The sequence below is a fragment of the Pleurodeles waltl genome, chromosome 3_1, assembly GCF_031143425.1.
Source record: "Pleurodeles waltl isolate 20211129_DDA chromosome 3_1, aPleWal1.hap1.20221129, whole genome shotgun sequence".
Taxonomy (NCBI): Eukaryota; Metazoa; Chordata; class Amphibia; order Caudata; family Salamandridae; genus Pleurodeles; species Pleurodeles waltl.
Window position 1 is genome coordinate 834,669,376 of NC_090440.1, and position 19,608 is coordinate 834,688,983.

The 19,608-nt window shown below is 41.8% G+C and overlaps 1 protein-coding gene across 2 annotated transcripts in view; it reads right to left on the reverse strand.

The window, feature by feature from the left end:
* USH1C (USH1 protein network component harmonin) overlaps positions 1–19,608 on the reverse strand; it is a 605,394-nt gene that overhangs the window by 146,214 nt on the left and 439,572 nt on the right. Inside the window, exons 18-20 of one of the 2 annotated variants that reach the window (XM_069223746.1) lie at positions 5,571–5,960; positions 5,436–5,513; positions 3,049–3,105 (exon numbers count right to left, since the gene is read on the reverse strand). The exons of the other annotated variant lie outside the window; for it this stretch is intronic. Coding sequence (XP_069079847.1) covers positions 3,049–3,105; positions 5,436–5,513; positions 5,571–5,960 — 525 coding nt within the window. The remainder of the gene's footprint in view (positions 1–3,048; positions 3,106–5,435; positions 5,514–5,570; positions 5,961–19,608) is intronic. 2 annotated transcript variants of the gene reach the window in all.

Here is a 19,608-nt window from a genome sequence, read left to right on the forward strand (position 1 = left end):
AACAGAACCTTTGTAGCTAAGCTAGTATGAAAACATTTGAATTATTAATATGTGTGGTTCCATCAGGAGCCTAAATTCACAATCTTGTATAGGATTTTCCGAAAATCACCTGCTTCTTTATTATCTGTGGCTTGCTGAATGTGGGAACTTTTTGAAAACTGAGATTAAGATTTATGTCATCATAGTCACCGACTCTAGAAATAGCTGCACGTATATCTGCTTTTTCCTCTGAACTGAAACATTTGCATGAAACATTATCGCCGCTTACCTTCACAAGTCATGTGTCTTCCGTCAAGTCTTAGGGCCCGACTACAAGGCTGGTGGTACTTGACTGCCAGTCTTGCGGTGGCGGTTGAACTGGCGCAATGAGGCGATCTGACGGCTACATTACAAGGTTGGCAGGCCGACCACCGTCTTTGCCAGGATCCAAGATCCCAATGGGGGGATGGCGGTCTTGTTTGCAATCATCCAGGGCAATGCTGAACTTAGCGCCGCCCTGTTGATTACAGCCTTCTTCTCTACTAGACTTTTTATTATGGTCTGACCCCGAGGAAAAGGCTGGCAGAGAACAAATGCCCCTGCACTGCCCATACCTGTGGCCTGGGGAGTGCAGGGGTCCTCCTGCTAAGCACCCTTGAAACGATGTGCAGACAGTGCGCATTTCAATGGTGTTGGTGCACCCTAATCGTGGCAACATCGCTGCAGTCTCAATTATGAGCCGGGAGCAATGCTGCCACACCTTTCCCACTGGGCTGACTGGCGGCAACCTTTGTTCCTGCCGGTCAGCCCAGTGGGAAAGTTGTAATTGGCCCAGTGGTAAGACCTCTGAGACCACAGCGGGGGGTTTCTCACCACAGGGTTGGCAGGCTGACGGTCGGCCCGCTAGCCTTGAAATGAGGCCCTTAGTTTTTCTACAAGCATCCAGTGCTTTTGTATATTTATTTAGGGGAGTTACAGATTTGCTTCAGAAATTCCTTACTGTGGAGCATTCATTTGCTTAATTCATGTCTAAATAAATGTCTACAGTTCACTTCACTATTGACATGGTATGAGTAGTACTAAGCTTTATTTTCACCCTCCACTGTCATTGGCTCCTCAGTCATACAAGTCAGTTCAACAAGTTGTTTTGCTAATCGAACCTTGAGGAAATGTTTTCTTTATTTAGATTTGACTGTCTACAGGCTTGTCATTCACCTTGTAGTCACATCCTACCTAGAAACACTGGCAAACCAAAAGACCACTTCTACAGAGGAGATGAAGAATCTTGGTACAGCCTTTGATCAGGTAAGATATTGCCATCTCCAATGATTCATACTACTGGCTGTCAATGCCACCATCGCCCAACTGGGCAGGCTACCAACTTAGTGACAATGGCAAAGGCCTAGCGCAAGAACCAGAAGTAAGCTGCATATATGCGCACTAAAGCCTCTACACCTAGCTTCCCAGAGAAACTGTGCAGACACCATTACCAGCTGCCATACTTGCTATGGTATCTGTGCCAAAAACAGCTACCAATGCCTCACACAAGCTGAAGAGGACTACCCAATAACAGCAAGTCCCAGACCCATTGGGATACGAAGTTTGACTCAGTACTTATATGCAAACACTCTTAATGTGCAAGAGAAAATTGAAATAACAAGAAATAAATATTGCAGATCCATGAACGTTCATTAAAACACCAAGAAGTTACAAGTTGAGATTACAACCATTCTTGTTAAAGTATAGACCACTTATACATCACCTCTCACATCACTGCAGTGGGTTTCGCACAGTGAACCGGTTCTGCTAACATCAAATATGTAAGGATACAACCATCCATTTTGCAAGTGTAATTAAAATAGTACTATCATCCTGCCAGTTTTACTATGCATCTCACCTACCACCAATAGAGTGATATCAGCACCAGGTGAAAATTTAAAGAAGTATTTTTAACACTCCACAGAAACAACCAGAACTTTCACGATTAATCTGGTCCTGTTTTAAGCAGGTTTTGACCATTGCTCACTTATACCGAAACTGTGAGTGACTTGGCAGTGGCTCATTGGTAGTCTGGCTGCTGCCCACACAAATTGCATTCATGCAACCCCAACACATCTCACACACCTTTCCAAGGCAACAAGTCCTAGATATCTCCTGATGTAAGAGATGGACTTAGCACAAACCACTGAAAGAAAGCAGTCTGATGACTACCCAAAAGCGATCTTCAGAGAGTCACTGAACTCAACTAATGTAAACCAAGCTTCATAATAGTCTCCACACACTCCAGCAAGGCTCCTGTTGTACGTTTGAACAATAGCCACAACATGTCTAAAGCATCAGCAAGGCAGACCACCTCTGTAATCTCTAGATGTGATCCTGCCACATATGTTGTCAAAACATCCTGGGCCCTGCTGCATTTGTGATCAGGTTAAAATATGAACTGGAGTGATCCTATTTTAGCTGGTATTGTTTTCCAGTGGCCCACTGCAGTCCTGTTGATTGAATCTAAGATTGTTAGACTCATAGGTGATTGGGCTAACAAAAGGGAGTTTGAGCACTCATGCCCTCATGCCAGTTACTAACTTCACTCGACCTTTATGTCCTTTCTTGTCCTTGTGCAGGAGTAGGATCCACAACACATAAATGGGTAGGGTATCCTGAGAAACAATGGCAAATGAAGTGTTTTGGACAGTCGTCACTGGCCTGTTCATTGCAGAAATCATGATTTGTTCATGAGGTTGTTTTTCTGCATCCCATGGTGCTAGCCAAATGGGAATGACGGGGGAGTCCTACTTTATAAAGTATTTGCCCAAATGCAGACAATTAACTAAATCCATTCTCATATATGACATGTTATACAATTTCTATGCACCCCATCTGCTCTTCAAATTAAAAGTTATATACTTAACAGTTATATGATTTTAGAAATACACAGAGGAATCTTTAAATGAATTCACAATTATAAAATATCTTAAAGCATGCAGGTGTACTAAACTACAAAAGAAACACTGCACTCCATATCCTAGGTACACAAAGCACTCCATATCGTAAGTACACATTATGACATACCAAGGGATTGCTTGATGCGGATGAAATCTTGCTGACATTAGAGGTGTTTCTTGCAACCTAAATAATACAATATGTAGGCAAGGATTTTGACATGAACTAGTTGCTTTCAATGATAAATTGCCTTTAAAAGAAATAACTTCAGGTATTAAGCCGTTTAATAAAAACAACAATACTTATTTTTATATAGTACTTAATGCCACCATGTCGCTTTCGCTCTCCTCTGTAAGTAGCCAAAGTTACTATCATTTTACTTCATCTTTCAACTTCAGAGGGATGGTAAGTGTAGTTGGTCTTGTTGAACCTGATCTCCTGACCTACAGGTCACATATAGATGTCAGGTAACTTATTGAGCCATCCTGCTGGCTCACTGGTCTGGTCTCTAGCTCTGAACTTTTCACTTATAAATCATTGATTTGAGGTGTGATAGTCTAATTAGCTAGTGGGGGCAAATGAAGACCACAACAACCAGAAAGCATTATGGTGTCACACACAAACTCCAAGAATGGAAACAATGCCCATAATGGCCTGAAAGGAAGTGGCCTTCCTACTTGTCATTTTAATTAGGAGCATAATAACGAATTATTGCCTGAAAATATTCTTATATTTTCAAGTATGAAGAAATGGTTTACTGAAATAAACAAAAAACATCCCCAGGACTACATTTGTACAACACAATTCCAGACATTGTCTTTATAGGTGCTATACTTTGGCTCCAGAACGCATTGTACTCCACTCCAGTTCTCAATACAGTAGCCACTCTAAAATGAGAAAAGCAGAGCCCTAAAGAATCATCTGTATCTTCATCCTAGCTTCAGTGCACACACTAGACGTGTGTTTTAGGTGTTTAAAAAGCTGTCCCAATTACACATGTGCAATGAGTCGCCTTGAGGTCGTGGGGGAATGGAGTTCAGTCCCCAGGGCTTTTCCCTTGATCTGTATACTGTTTTTACCTGTCTATTCACTGACAGGCCATGCAGGGGAAATGGCATGGACCGACGGGAGGTAGCTGGCCTACAAAGTAGGAAGTGTTGGCCTTAACCCAAGAGGCCAAACAGTGCCCCAAAAGTTCTGATGGCCCTACAGCCGAAAAGTGGTGATTGAAACACACTATGCTAAGAGGACAGAAATTGTTTGCATAAGCACTGCTTCATAACAGTTAGAGGTCTTGAACTAGGATACAAAAAGTCTTAAATGCTATAGCAAAGTACAAAGCATACCCTTACAGTCATTGTCAGGAATGTGCACGGATATGAGTTTACTGTCACACAGTCTGGTCCACACAATATTCTGGATTCAATTAATATGTAAGATGCAGGAGAGGCCGTGGAAGCTGGCTATTTATTATATGGCTGTCACTGTACAGATGCCATAGTAGCTAGCTCTTTCTAAATGGCAAATCCCAATAGGAAGAAAGAGACTTGCACATTCATCAAAATCTACTGGAATGAGCCGAGCTCATATTTTTAGAAATCTTTATTAACTGGCCCCTTCATGACCATAGGTGTAAAAACACTGCAATACATTTCCATGTTATAAAATGCATGAGTGACATAATTGCTAAAATTATCCACCAGGAGCACCCTGAAAAACATAGATGAAAAATACTCTGAATATTAGGATACTTAGAGCCTCACCACGAGTAGGAAATTATTTCCTACTGTAATACCAAGCCCCAAAAATACTGAATGAAATGTGTAGGATGTTTATCCAAGGTGCAAAACCCAGAACCGGCAAGAATTGTGCCATTTGTTACTGGGCAAAAATTGTGCAGGGAAAAACCTGAAGCGCAATATATACAGCAAAACCCCAGTCTCTAGTCATGTGCCATTTGTACCGGGATTTGTGGATTATTCAAAATGAGGCCCTAAAACAGGTAATAAATTGACCAGTTTAGACCAGGAGGCTTCTATAATGACCACACTTTTACACTCCTAAATTTGAATGGAAACATATGAACCTCTTAATATTTGGCAAATGCTGTGTCGGCTCATTAGCAACATCCACAAGACATGGACTTCTTTGTGTTATTATGCTATTCAGGTCAATAATATACTGGGTAATCGAATTAGAAAGCTACCAAATTCTGTATGCTAATTGACTTTTTCAATGCATTAACCAACCTTAACCATGATACCATTGCTGCAGATGCCTATTAATTATATCTATTCATGAGTACTACACAGCTTCGGTTCACCTTCCCTAAGACTGAATCCGTTTTCTATGTTATTGTCTATTGCCTTAACATTGCTTCAACATGCAGACCCCCGCTCAAAAAAACACTTCAATTTTTCCAAACGTCTTAACATGCATTACTGTAAAATACATGCCTGTAAACCACACAACATACAATGTGAATACACACACCGTCACAGCAGATGACAGTATACCTTCGGACTTGGCGGGTAGCCATGATCCGCATTCGATGCATTTGCAGAACTCATGGCAGGTCTCCCTCTATAGTTTTTCTTTTCCCAGTCATGAAATGTGTCTGCTGCATGACTAGAATGAAAATTCTGGATGACTTTCCGTTCCTCAGAAAAAGTGGATGGAAATCGAACATTGCCCATAGATTGTGGGGGGAGAGGAGGAGCAGGCGGTGGTGGAGATAGGGGATTATGCATCCAAGATGATGATGATGCGGCAGCTCTTGCATTTGTGGAAGAAGATGCTGCTGTTCTGGGAGCAATGGCAATTGGCATGGCAGGTGGTCGTGGAGAAGGGGGAGCTGCTGCCATACGTGGCGAGGGGGGAGGAGGTGCCATGCGTTTCACAGGACCACTTAAGTCCTCTATGTTAATGTCATCTAGATCTGTTGTGTGTAACTGCAGACCACCTGCAAACCTCTTTATTGATGTCACTGGCTGGGGTATGGCTTGAGGAGGTGAAGCAGCAAGAGGGTGCCCACCTGCCATCTATTTTGGAAACAGAAGTCACACTTCAAAATAAAACACAATGTACCGAAAAGCAAATACATTCTATGGACTTTTCTCAGGACAGCATTTCTGTTTTCAAAAGTAAATAAATGCATGCATGCACCTTTACAAAGGGTATTATATTTATAGAAATCACTTCTTAGGAAAAATCAATTTCTCGGCAAAATCAAAGTGCACATTCAATTACTGAAATTACAGTATAAAGAAAACACCTTTATTTCATGTCCATAAACATTTGACTCTTCAGTCTTCTTTATCATTCAACTCCTCTTTCCTTATTAGACCATATTTTTACATGCACAACCATTGGTTTGAAGACAAGTAATATGTATACTAACCCTGACGAATCGCGATTACGCTGGTGTAATTATTGTAGTTTCCTGATACTCTTGTTAAGGTAAATTCCCGAAACTACGCTAAATAAGTAACATTTTACAGTAAATGTGGCGGTCTCTGTAAAAATGTACCACAAACGCACAGGAACGACATAGCACGAGCGGGTATTGTTAGATATGTTTTTGTTGTTTTGCGCTTTTTTTTTAGTTCATAATGCATCCTGGCATTCAAAGTAAACTCAAAGGCACATTTCACAGTAAAATACAGTACCAGATGCCAGTTTTGCATTTTGGGTAAGTATGTGTAATTTAAGTAATTTTGGTGAGATTTTGGATAATTACATAAATGCAAAATACGCACATTTCCCACTTCCCTAATATAGACAAGCTACAGAAAAAATTGCCAACAATGGAAAAGGGTAATATTGATTTTAAAATAGTACTTATATGTGAGAGTTATTTTTCAGAAAGATTTTATATTGATATATTTGTGATACAAAAAAATGTTTACTATAGGAATAACGCTACATTTCTAATCTCAATATATATGAAAACATATGCAGTTTCTAGATATAAGTATTGGCGAAAATTGATCAAGCAGCACAAATTTGAAAATCATATGTATTATGGCCATCAGATATCATTAATAAATGTACAGGTTTCATTACAGCTAATTTAAATAAGAGATAGCGTACCACCTGCTGTAAATCATAAGGTGATTACAACTCTTAGGGACGTAATTCCGTATAATACACGGTTGAACCATCACCTTTGACAGCAACCACTTAAATCACTGTTGCACAGCTCTTTCATATGAAAGAGATAGAATGTTTGCAAACAAGAAGAATAAGAATAACATCGCTAGTGCAAAGTTAAAATCAGGTTGATATTTGTTGCAAAAAAATATTAAAACCAGTTAAATACTAATCAGTTTTTTTTAAAGGTGCAGTAGCTAGGAATGTGTAGAAACATGCAGAAAGATTTTAACTTTCCTACATTTAATGAAGGAGTTCATAAAATAAACATGTTGCATTATATGTCTCCTTTTTTGCATGTCACTAGGCAACTAGAAAATCAGAGATGAAGAAAGAAAAGCCATGTTTCATTTCAGTTCCTTAAACACTTGTTTTAATTATGTTCCATGGCATGACCTGCCTTACCTTCTGTTCCTGGTGCTGGTATCAGGCATTGTGACATCAGAACTCACCTGGAATAAGTTATCACTGCTGAGTTCTGATGCCATTTCTATTAATCAGCGACTGGGTGCATCACAAGTCGACAATTAAAAAGAAATTAGAGATGGCTTTTTCTACAGGGATTGCAGAATCCCATGTGATATAATATAGAAATTACCCATCCTAGGTCTTCTTACTGCCACAAATGTTGACCCTTGTGCTTTGGAACAGCTACTGCCCAACATATACACTTACTGTTGACTGGTATGTAACATAACAAATATATATCCAACTTTATCCATCACCAATATAGCTCACTGTGTGTGTGTGTGGCAAGCTAAACCAATTGAGGGCTGACTTGGGATGCAACAAAAGACCAAAGAAGTCAAACAGTGAAAAAAGTGGCTTTGAGATCACCTCCTTTTGCCATCTTCTTCAAATAATTTCGTAATCTATGAGGGTTGTTGCCTTCTATGACAGGCATTTCCTAGTTGGTTTACATATTTTATTAAAGGAACATTCCATCTTCATCTTAATGCATATAACAGACATGACACTCACTGGGAGAAAATGCTCCTGTTGGTGTGGCCACCACCATTTTTGCTGAAATTGGTTTTTGGCTCTGCATCACGGAAAGTGGGAGGCACCCTCCTCAGGAAAATGTCTGCTCATGTATAAGAGAAGAAGGAGGACTAAACAAGATGATTGAGACCTGTGAAGAGACCTAAAGGGCTGGATCTGTTCCACTTTTACCAAGGTCAAAGAAGTGGACTCCAACAATTAGCTGGCTGACCTCCTGTGTGGCTAGAGGGACACAAGCTGCAAGATGCCTTTCTTAGAAGTGACCAGTGATCAGTTGCAAAGGGAAGAGGAATGGACTCTTCTGGGGGCCTATGCTTGAGTGTGTCCTGACCCTCAAGTGCTGTCCCTGAGTTCCTGGAAGCCTTAGTTGTGTCTAAAAAGATGTATTCTATAATCTCTTAAAGGCTGTGGGACTTCCACTGTCTTCCATCTGCTGGAAGACACAGACCAACCACCTGAGCCTATCTGGTCAAGGCAAACCTTTATTGGGCTGAAGAAATATTTTTCTCTCACATGAAGCTTCTTCCTAGCAGCAAATCCATTTTAGGTGGCAGCGGTCCAAGTGGTGGTCAGCCACAGCGGCGCCAATGGCAGCACCGCCATGCTGATCACGAGTCCTCATTCAGCCAGCCTTTTCATGGCGGGGTCCCTGCCTTGAAAAGGCTGGCTGTAAGCCTGTGCTAGGGGCCACAGGGGGGGCCCTGCACTGACCATGCCCGTGGCATGGACATGGTCAGTGCAGGGGTCCTGTACCAGCACCCTTGGAATGTGCACTGCCTACACTGTTGCTGTTGTGCAACAGCATTGGCCTCCAAAGCCATGGTACTGTTTCCACCTGGCTGACTGGCAGAAATGCCATAATAGGATGTTTCCGACGGTCGGCCCAGTTGAAACATTATAATACAATGGAGAGAGGGAGGCCGCCGGCATGTTGGAAGCCTCCTCCCCGCGGCTTTGGCGGTAACCTGGTCTGACCGCCAATGTAGTAATAAGGCCTTAAGTCTTAAACGAAAAACTTGGACTGGGATGAAATGCTTTGCATATTTAAATTGTGCTCCATCACAATCAGCCTGAAATGAAGCCTAGGTTGTGGTCGCCCAAACAGTGAGTATGAACTCCTATTTACTTTTTCATGCCTCGTTTTTGCTTACATCTTTGAAAATTCACACCTCAGATTATCCTGACTGGAGTTTTATGATTTAGGTGTAATTTTGTAAATATGACACTATTTTTATAAATTGGAGTGGGGTTTTTATTGTGTTCCATTTCTGAATGTTTAACTGTTTTGTTACTTTTAAAAGCTTCACTAATTTTCTCTAGGTTAAGCCTGTCTGATCTGTCCTATGTTTACCAGGATTTGAGCTCAGGTTTAAATTATTGAAACCTTTCCCTTCACCTCACAGGCTAGTGACTTGATTACTTGTGGTGGGTTGGCATCCACCTCAATTAATAATTTATTTTCCTAAATTAGCAAGATGTCTTGATTTTTTTGTGTATCCATCGAGACAGGTAATTTTCATGAGTCTTATATCCTTGGGGCTGCGAAGCTCACTGTGGAAACAGGGAATAATATTGGTGTTAGCATGACGGCATCCATTCCACCTCACAATCACCTTGTATTGCTGTTATCTAAGTAAAATGCAAGATAGTTCTCTGTTCCCTCTAATTTTGCATATCTCACCTGGCAAACAGCAAGGTAAGTTTCCTTTGGACTTAGATGTGCTTCTGCTGACCAGATGTTGAATCAATCTGGAAATTACGTTAGGCCTGTTTTCCAGTAGATATGGTAATCAGGGGGCATGACCATTATAGCACCTAATCAAGTTGTTTCATTTCCATGATTCTTGTTATATTGATTTCTCATAGTAATGTTTTCTTGTGTCTGCTATAATGATCTTCTGTGAAGGTCACAGTTGGTGTAGTTTTAAGGTTGTTGTTAGTCAGACTTTTTCCAACTTACCTTTGGGGACCTGATGGCTTTGGCTGTGGTTGTGTTGCAGAGTTCTTTGAATGAGAATGATAATCATCAGCAAAAACTCACAGAAAGATGAAAAAAGCATTCCTTTGCAGAGATATCTGATGTGGCTTCAGATGCATCTGGTTCCTAACTTGTTGAAAACCTATGGGAATGCCCGCTGATATTCTGGTGGAAGTAATGTGTGAATTAAAATTAAAATTAAGGATTTAAAGGAGATACTTTCTTTCTCAGAGTTTAAGTGCTTAGCCATATGAAGTGTAGAGATATTTGCCTCTCAAGTTCTTTATCATCTTTGTCTTCTTCTGATTTGGAACAATTAACTATGAATGATGCCATAGGTACATTTTACAGAAAGCAGAACATGACTGGGATTTTTGGTAACATAAGGGGAATTTGTGATGTGATTACATCAGTTACAGCAATACCAAAACCTTTCCTCACTGATTCACCAATTATTTAAGGACTTACTTGAAAAAGAATGGGAAAATATGCACATAGTTGGAGTTGCTAGATACATGACTCAGCTGTTTGATCTGGAAGGTGAAGATAGAGAGTTTTCTCTGATGATAAAGGTTGAATCCTTGGTATCTGATTTGGTTGGCAAATGTTCAAGCCTTGGGGATGCTTTCTGAAAAAGGCTTATGTAGCGTTAATCTAGCATGGTGCTTTTGACTCCCAATCTGTAGTCAAAGATTTTTAGACGTTTTCCTTAGCCATTCATATTGGGGAAGATGTTTTTGAACTTCTGGTCTCCATGAAAATGTAGGTTACATTTCTTTGACCATCCAAATTCTTCTGCAATATCCACTGGAGCCATTAATTATGGATGTTTTCAGATGTTGCTATGAAATTGGAAGGCAGATGGTCTTTCTAAGTATTCTCTTTATTGTTTTTTTAGCACAAATAGACATTCCAGATATTCTTGTGCATCCTTTAAAAGCAAATACCCAGATAAGCAGTAACATTGTGAAGCATTCTTCTCAACTTCCCTCAGAGCATCTGTGTCTAAGTATTCCAGATTGTGACTATGCCAGAATCACAAATCCTTCTTCTCTCTCTGGTTAAGGTAGAATTTATGATTTCTATGACATCTGGCTTAAATCTGTGTTAGATCACTGGATAATGGAAAGTGCCAAGAGAGGCTGGACAATGGAATTCTCTACAATTCCTTTGGCTTAAGGAACAAGGCAAACCCTGTGGCCTTGAGATTGATAAAACAAGTGGCTCTTCAATCTAAGTTCGAGGAACAGCTAAAAAAGAGTGGTAGCTCCAATTCACGAGAAGAAAGAGATCAGGGTGTGTTGTCTGTAATATGTCCACTTGAAAAGCATTCAAGTTGCGTTTGCGTTGTCATAACTTTAACACTTAAACCAGCACATTACAAATATTCATTTTAAAGTGGGCACTCCACACAAAGCATTTTTGATGAGGGCACCAGGACATTTCTTAACCTCTCTCCAATTAGAAGATGAGTATCTGCATGATTCAAGTTGACTACAGAGCCAAAGGCAGGCATGGTCTATCAATAATGGCATAGGGGCACAGTCCCCCCACCCTTTTGTAAACATGAATAGTGTCTGACAGGCTGAGTAAAGGTCAGCCTGACAGACACTCATCATGTCTGGGTCAGGCAGCCAGGCACTGAATACGTGCTAAATGCGCAGGCATCCTGAAGTCTGAGACAAACTCTGCCAGCTAAAGACTTTAAAGCCCTGAGGGTGCGACCACCTCAGCCCAGCAGAGGCCTGTGAGGTCCTCCCCATCATGATGAGGTAGTGCAGCACCAATAGACTGGGGCCTGGATGCTTACATTTTAAGCCAGAAGTGGGCTGACTGTTAGACAATGACTCCTCATCACAGAGTGAGGTGGGGTCAACAATTCTCACGGACCCCATCCCACTCTATGACATGTGAGGTAAGATCCTCTTCTCATTACCTGACCCATGACACGCATGATCTTTTTGGATTTGCTGCCCAAACTATGCAGCTTCTTAGGTGCCTATTGCTTTCCCCCCCCCTACTGGTCCTGCCATCACCACCGCAGCCCGGTAAGTACCTTATTTTTATTGTCTGGGAGCAAGTATGAATTTATAAGTCTTTGCAAGAACATACTGTGAATGGGTGTGTGTGTATGTGCTTGTGAATGGATGGGTAAGTGTGTGCATGTGGCCAGCCCCACTGTTCATCCACGTTGCAAGGAGGCCTCTGGCCAGAAGTTTACTTGGTTTTCTGTAGTGTCTCTCTAATTTCAATTTGTGGTTGTTTTCTCTAAGGGTATTCACCAAAACTGTGCTTCCCTTGGTTGCAATCCTTCACAATGAAGTAAGATTGGTCCATGCTTGCCTGTACGGTTGGCTTGATTTGTGCTGGCCAAGGCCCAAACTTTGCTAGAAAATAGTTGAGTATGCAGCCTCTACTCGCTCATTGCTTACTTCTGACCTGGAACAAGTCACATCTTGTTCCATTCCACAAGGATCTTGAAAAGGTATTTTTTCTTTTTGACAGGACAAACTGTGAAAGCCTTGATTTATGAAATTTTTTTCAGGGTTTTGAGAAATGATTAGAAGCTTATACCTCATAAATCCAGTGGACTGCCACGAAAGGTGTGGCAGGCCTGTGGGAATCCATAAAGTAATTAGTGAAATAAAGTATTCACAGTCTTATCCTCCATGCTTTTTCCAAGGGTAGTTATTATTTGGGCCTGTTTCCAATCTGACTGTTTCAATTTGGGTTTTGCCTTTGGTTCTACAAATCTTGCAGTTTTCTCCCTTTGAAGCACTGGAGGAAGTTCCTCCGAATCTTTTCTTTTTGACAACCACTATGTTTGCTTAACATCTGTCTACATTCATTGCTTTGTATTCCACTTCATCTTCATTTTGTTCAGATACAACGGTTGTCAATTTAAGTCTGAAATGTTTGCCTTTTTGATTTATGTCAAAGAAAACAATTTTGCATTGGTGTAATTAGCTGTTTGTGAATTGTGGTTCAGAAACAAAGGATTTCAAACCTAGCATATCTTCCCACAGAAAGTTGATTTCTCTACTGTTACCACTACATACTCTTCACAGAGTATTGTAATACATTTGGGTGTATAAGGTAGATCCACAAGAGGGATGGCTGCCTCTTGGGCAGAGAGTCAGGGGGCATCAGTATTGGACATATTAATAAATTAATGAATAAATGAGCAGGTGAATAAATTAAATATAATTTATATAGTGCAACTGCTTCAACAGAAGCGTTCCAGCACTTGAGCTTGCAAGGTGTAAAGATAAATTAAAGTTCCCTATTGAGATGCGTTGTTACTAAAGTTTCAAACGTTTTTTCCGTGTCTAGCTTTCTAAGAGATTTAAGGAGCAATTTCCAGTATTTTGCTGTCAAATAAACAAAGAAACGTCTCCACCTCTCCTTGTGTATCTTAGACATACAAATGAATGCCTGATTGGAGGAACGGGGAGTTCTATTTAGGACATACAGATTAAATCTCCTCTGTAAACAGAGAGGACCGGCAAGGTGAAGAGCCCTATAAGTTATGATAAGAGCTTTGAACATTATCCTCTGTGTAAAGGGATGCCAATGTAAGGTTTCCAGATTCTGCGTAGAGGAATGTCTTTTTAGACATCTCAAAATGAGAGGAGCCACCGAATTATGAACTAATTGTAGTTTATTAAGAAGGTCTCTAGGCAGTCCTAGATGCAGTGAGTTTGGGTAAACTAACATAACCGTGATCATTGCGTGAATTACCATCTTACAAGACTGATCAGGCAAAATGCAAGAGTCTTTTTAAAGATTTTATAGAAAAAAATAGTTTGCTGTGATATTTTTCTCTTGAGGTTTAAATGATAACTGATTGGCAAAAATGACACAAAGGTACCTGACTGCTTGTTCTGACATCGAGTGAGGACCTAAGTCAACTGGCCACACAGATGTATCCGCTGGAGAATATAAGGTGCCAAAGAACAAAGTGTCAGATTCATCTGAATTAAGTTTCAGATAGCTCTGCTTCATCCATTTCACAATGGCAGTCATACAGTCCTGAGCATTTTCCACTAGTTTGCTATCCATTTGTTGGAAAGAGAACATCAACTGTGTATCATCAGCATAGGATACTAGGTTAAAACCCCTGTTCTCCACTAACATGGTCAGACGAGCAAGATAGATATTAACAAGAGTGGGGCTTAGACAGAACCCTGAGGTACCCCACAACACATAATCTTAAAATCCTATGAAAACAGAGAAAGGTGTATAGCTTGCTCACTGTCTGATAAAAAAATATTTCCGTCACTTGTTTGCCTTCTTGTTAATGCATACATCTCTCAGTCTGTCCAGCAAAATCTCATGAGAGACAGTAGTGAACACGGTAAATCACTTTTGCTTGCCTACCCAAATCTTATTTGATTCTGACAAATTCTGCCACTTCTAAAAATGACACTGAAACCTTTAGGAAAGCCAGAATCGGAGGGATAGAGTGAGTCATTAGTTTCAATGAAATGTGAGATGTGGCTGTAGACTGACTGTTATAACAGTTTGCCCAGAGCTGGCAGGAGAGAAATTGGTCTACAATTGTTAAAACAAGAGGAATCTTTAATCATTTTTTTGAAAACAAAGTAAGGATCATGATCTTCTTCCATAATTTAGGGAAGATACCCCGTTTTAATGACATTGTGGATCCTGTTAATATGTTTGCAGGTTACTATGTCCAGAAATGAACCTGTGAATCCAAGGTGGACATGGGTCTAAAAGAGAGCCTAATCTTGCTGAGGCTAGAGCCCTTTTTGTATCATCCAAAGAGGTCATCTTGAATTATGCAAGGCAGCCTCTTGGTGTGTTCTTTCTGCTTTTATTTTACATTACAGAGTAAGCTTAGTTCAATTTTGGTTAAAAATATTGGCCCTCATTATGATGTTGGCTGTCTGGGCCGCCATGCCAGCGGTGGCGGCCCAGACCGCCACATAATGAAGGCAGGGAGGGGCGCCATAGGCGGCCCTCCTCCACAGCCAGACTGCCTCCGTCAGGCAGCCTGATAGTGGATGGAATCATTATCTAACAGGGCAGCGCTGCTGCCCCTCAGATAATGATCCCATTTCCTCCAGCGTTTCCCCTGTGGGTTTTCCCGCCAGGGAAAGGCTGGTGGAAGGGGTGCTCTGGGCCCTCATGTGCAGTGCCCCATCGCGCAGGTCACTGCCCGATTGATGGGCAGTGATCTGCGCGATGGGTGCAGCTGCACCCGCCGCACACCAACATTGGCAGTGGCTCCATTGGAAGCCGCTGTCAATGTTACGGCCCTTTTCCCCGCTGGGCTGGCGGGCAGAAACACTATTTCTGCCTGCCGGCCCAGCAGGGAAAACAGTATACGGCTGGCGGGGGTAGTCACGCTGGCGGTCATCTATTGACCACCAGCGCAGATCTTGGCATCATAATGAGGGCCATTGTCTTCTCTTTCATGCATTTAAGTGTTTGAACTTGTATGAGTGAATTAAAGGTACACCTTTTTCCTATTAAATTTCCATCCAGGAGTCTTGCCTTTTAAAATCTTTACCTGGTCAACAGCCAAGTTCTTTGTTATCTTGGGTAATGCCTAATACAATGAGCAATGCAACAAGAATGTGGCAACCTCAGGAAATGATTGAATTACTTATCCGTATTCCTTTTTACTCCTGGGGCCATCTTCCTTGTCCCATTCCTTAAGAACCCTCCTTTCCTCTCGATGCACGAGCCTTTAGACCAGGCTAGAAGGGCTTGGGATTAGAAGAAGTCTTGTGGCCATTATAAGGGTTACCAGAAGAGGGAATATTTCCTTAATATAAAGCATATACAGACTAAGTCATGTAGAGGCCTGGCACCCATACAGTAAGAAACAGGGTGATGACAATGGCTGCAGAAGTAATTAAGATTACCGGCAAGTAATCCAGTCATTAACTGAAGTCAGGGCTAAATGTATTTCACTTCAGTGCTCCCCATTGGAGTAACTAATCATCCATCAGATCGCATCACAATGATATCACAATACCTAGCATGAAAAATACAAATACTTTCTTTTCAGCTACCCTTATTGTCTTTAGTGTTGTTAATGCTACATTTAAAATATGTACCAAACGAAACAAGAATATCTAATAGAGAGCAAAATTATTTTTAGAAATATTTTTAACAACAATCACATACAATTGGTATGGATCTTAACTTTAATTCAGAACAAATAATAGTTGATACAATCGTAAAATTAAAATAAAGACAAGCAAATTAATTCAAAGCGTTATCATATGTGCAAATTCCAGTGGCTACTGTATCTTGATAGGCCACCATTACTCATATTATGGCTTATATTAAGGACCAATTCAGTGTGAAAGGAGTCAGCCTACAAGTCAGAATATGACCAAGTCAGGAGCTAGGAGTCAAAGGTGTGCATGCTTTCTTCAGACCCAAAAGCCTAGCGTCTTGCATTTTGAGTTGGGAGATGCGAAGAACACACTTGCCTTAGGGGCAACAAACAACTAAATACTGACTGTGAATATTTTTCATGTGGGTTCTGAGTAATCAAATATACACTGAATGCTGCCCTTTCACTGCAGAGGCTCTGAACAGCTCCATGTTTGACAAACATTCTAAGGCCAGCACTTCTGACAGGATTCAAGGTAAGCAGTGACCATCTATGCGCCGTGACTGTGCATCTTTTTGCTAGAAAAAAGCTTCCAATGTGAAAACTACGATGCTAGGGTCTCCTGATTTCTAATCAATATCATTCAAATTATACAAAAGACTTTACTGTATTGATATTAAAAACCGTTGCAAATAGGTGAATATCTAACAGTATAAAATAATAATACAGTCGACATTTATACATATTGAGAAGAAAAATTTAAATTAGTTCTAAACAAAGTTGATGAAATTCAGAGAAATATATGTTATGTCAAGAGGCATGTATGGAGTATATTTATGTGTGCATAAATATTTCCTTAGCTATGTTCCAAACTTATTTGGTAGAGTCCATTTCACCTTAATTCGCCAAATATACATTAAGACCATTAATCAAACGACTTGCTAGTTAGAGATCTGTTGGGTTAAAACATTCATTTAGTTCCAATGAGCTTGTCCCAATATATAGGTGTTTAAAATATGGAAGTAAACATTTAGACCGTTCCATTAAGAAACCATGGCAACAACAGATTACTGGAGCCACTGAGTCTCCAATATGGGTGAAAACAACAATTTATACAGGGCTGCATTTTATTTTGATCATAAGGGTTCAGTAAGTGACAATGGGCCTGACTCACAAAGGTAAACTTAGACCAGAAGTCTAAGTTTGACCAGAATTCTAAGTTCAGACCTAAAGCCTAACTTTACTCGTAGTTAAATTAGACTTAGGCCCTCATTCTGAGCCTGGCGGATTGAATCCGCCAGGGCCGAGGGCAGCGAATGCACCGCCAACAGGCTGGCGGTGCATTCATGGGCATTCTGACCGCGGCGGTAACGCCGCGGTCAGAAACGGGAAACCAGCGGTCTCCCGCCGGTTTCCCGCTGCCCATGGGAATCCTCCATGGCGGCGCAGCAAGCTGCGCCGCCATGGGGATTCCGACCCCCTTCCCGCCAGCCTGGTTCTGGCGGTTTACACCGCCAGAACCTGGCTGGCGGGAACGGGTGTCGTGGGGCCCCTGGGGGCCCCTGCAGTGCCCATGCCGATGGCATGGGCACTGCAGGGGCCCCCTAACAGGGCCCCACATTGCTTTTCAGTGTCTGCTTAGCAGACACTGAAAAGCGCGACGGGTGCCACAGCACCCGTCGCACACCTTCCACTCCGCCGGCTCCATTCGGAGCCGGCATCCTCGTGGAAGGCGCTTTCCCGCTGGGCCGGCGGGCGATCTTTTGCAGATCGCCCGCCGGCCCAGCGGGAAAGTTGAAATGCCCCCCGCGGTCTTCTGACCGCGGGGCGGTGTTTGGGCGGTTTCCGCCGCCCGTCCGGGTCGGAATGAGGCCCTTTATGTCTAAGTTTAGACTTTTGGTCTAAATTTAGACTGAAAGTCTAAACTTAGACATAAAGTCTAACTTTATTCATAGTAAAGTTAGACTTTTGTCGCAGTTTAGACTTTTTGTCTAAACTTAGACCATAGGTCTAAACTTAGACCAAAAGTGTGAGAAAACAGGGCTGATTGCAGAGGCCCCATAACTTTTTGCCCCCATTTTCCTCTTTTTGCTGGTGTTTTCCTGACTTTGATGGTGCCCTGGGTACTGCTAACCAGTCCCAGGGCCTGAGCTCTGTGTAAAATGGATATGCAAATTAGGCTAATTATAATTGGCTAAGTTAACCTACCTATAAGTCCCTAGTATATGGTAGGGCATGTAGGTTTAGGGACCACAGCATAGGTGGTGCACACCTAGGTGCACTGCTGAGGTGCCCAGTGTCATTTTAAAAGCAAGCCTGCCTTGCTGGCTGCTTTTAAATTAAAGTTATATGCAAATTCGACTTTGGAATTAAAGGTACTTCCAAAGTCTTAAACTACCTTATTTTTACATATAAGTCACCCCTAAGGTGTGCCCTATGTGCCCCTAGGGCTGGGTGCCATGTAACTATAAGCAGGGACTTTATAAAAATAGATTTATAAGCCCTGGTGAGGTAAAAACAGCCGAATTCTTTTTTCCCTCATTGAAGTAAATGGCCTTCATAGGCTAGAATGGGCAGACTTTATTTTAAATTTTAAAGTCTCCTTAAATGTTACATACCAAGAATTTGGTATCAAATTGATTGTTGTAATAAATCCCACAACTTCCAGTTGTGGGATTTAATATAACTTGTCCAGGTAAAAAGTTTAGACTTTACCTAAAAAGTTGCCAATTTCAGCTCTGCATTGTTTTTGCTGCTGTGCTCTGATTGGCCAGCCTGCAGCAGCTTCTGCCAGGCTGCCTTGATGAGGTGTGAAGTGGCCTGGCTTCACACAAAGGAATGTGCTTGGGGGAGAGAATCTCCCCTCAGCAGATGGTGAGGCAGGAAGGGGGAGGGCTGCCAAACTGGTCTTCAAAGGCAGAGAAGGACATTTGGAGAACCCAGCAACACCCCCACATCCTGCAACCCCAGACAATTAGGTGCCCCCTTGATTAGATTAGGAGAGGGCAGGAGAGGGGTGTGTTTATGATTCTTAGCCACACCAGTGGGTGGGCTCAGCCAGATGTAACCTCCAAAAATCAGATTCATCCATGTTGGATTTTTGGAGACTATTGCCTTCTGGGATGGATTTTTGCCACACTTCCCAGGAAGTGGTCATCACAGGGGGACGACCCTGTCCCTGATTGGAGAACCAGGGCCCCCCTGCTTTTCACCCAGGAGCAAGGATAAAACTGGCAGACCTGCACCCACGCCTCAGATCCCCACCAAATTTCAAGAAGAAAGAACTTAAGGAGAAGAAGGACTGCCCTGCTGGACCCCTGGCCTGCACCTGGAACCTGCACTCAGAAGGACTGCACCAGCTGCACACTTGGGCTTCACCACAAGAAGGACTTTGCCTGGCTTCAACTGGTTCAAGGAGGGACTCCCTGTTTGCTACAGGTGAAAAATTGCTAACCAGAGTCCC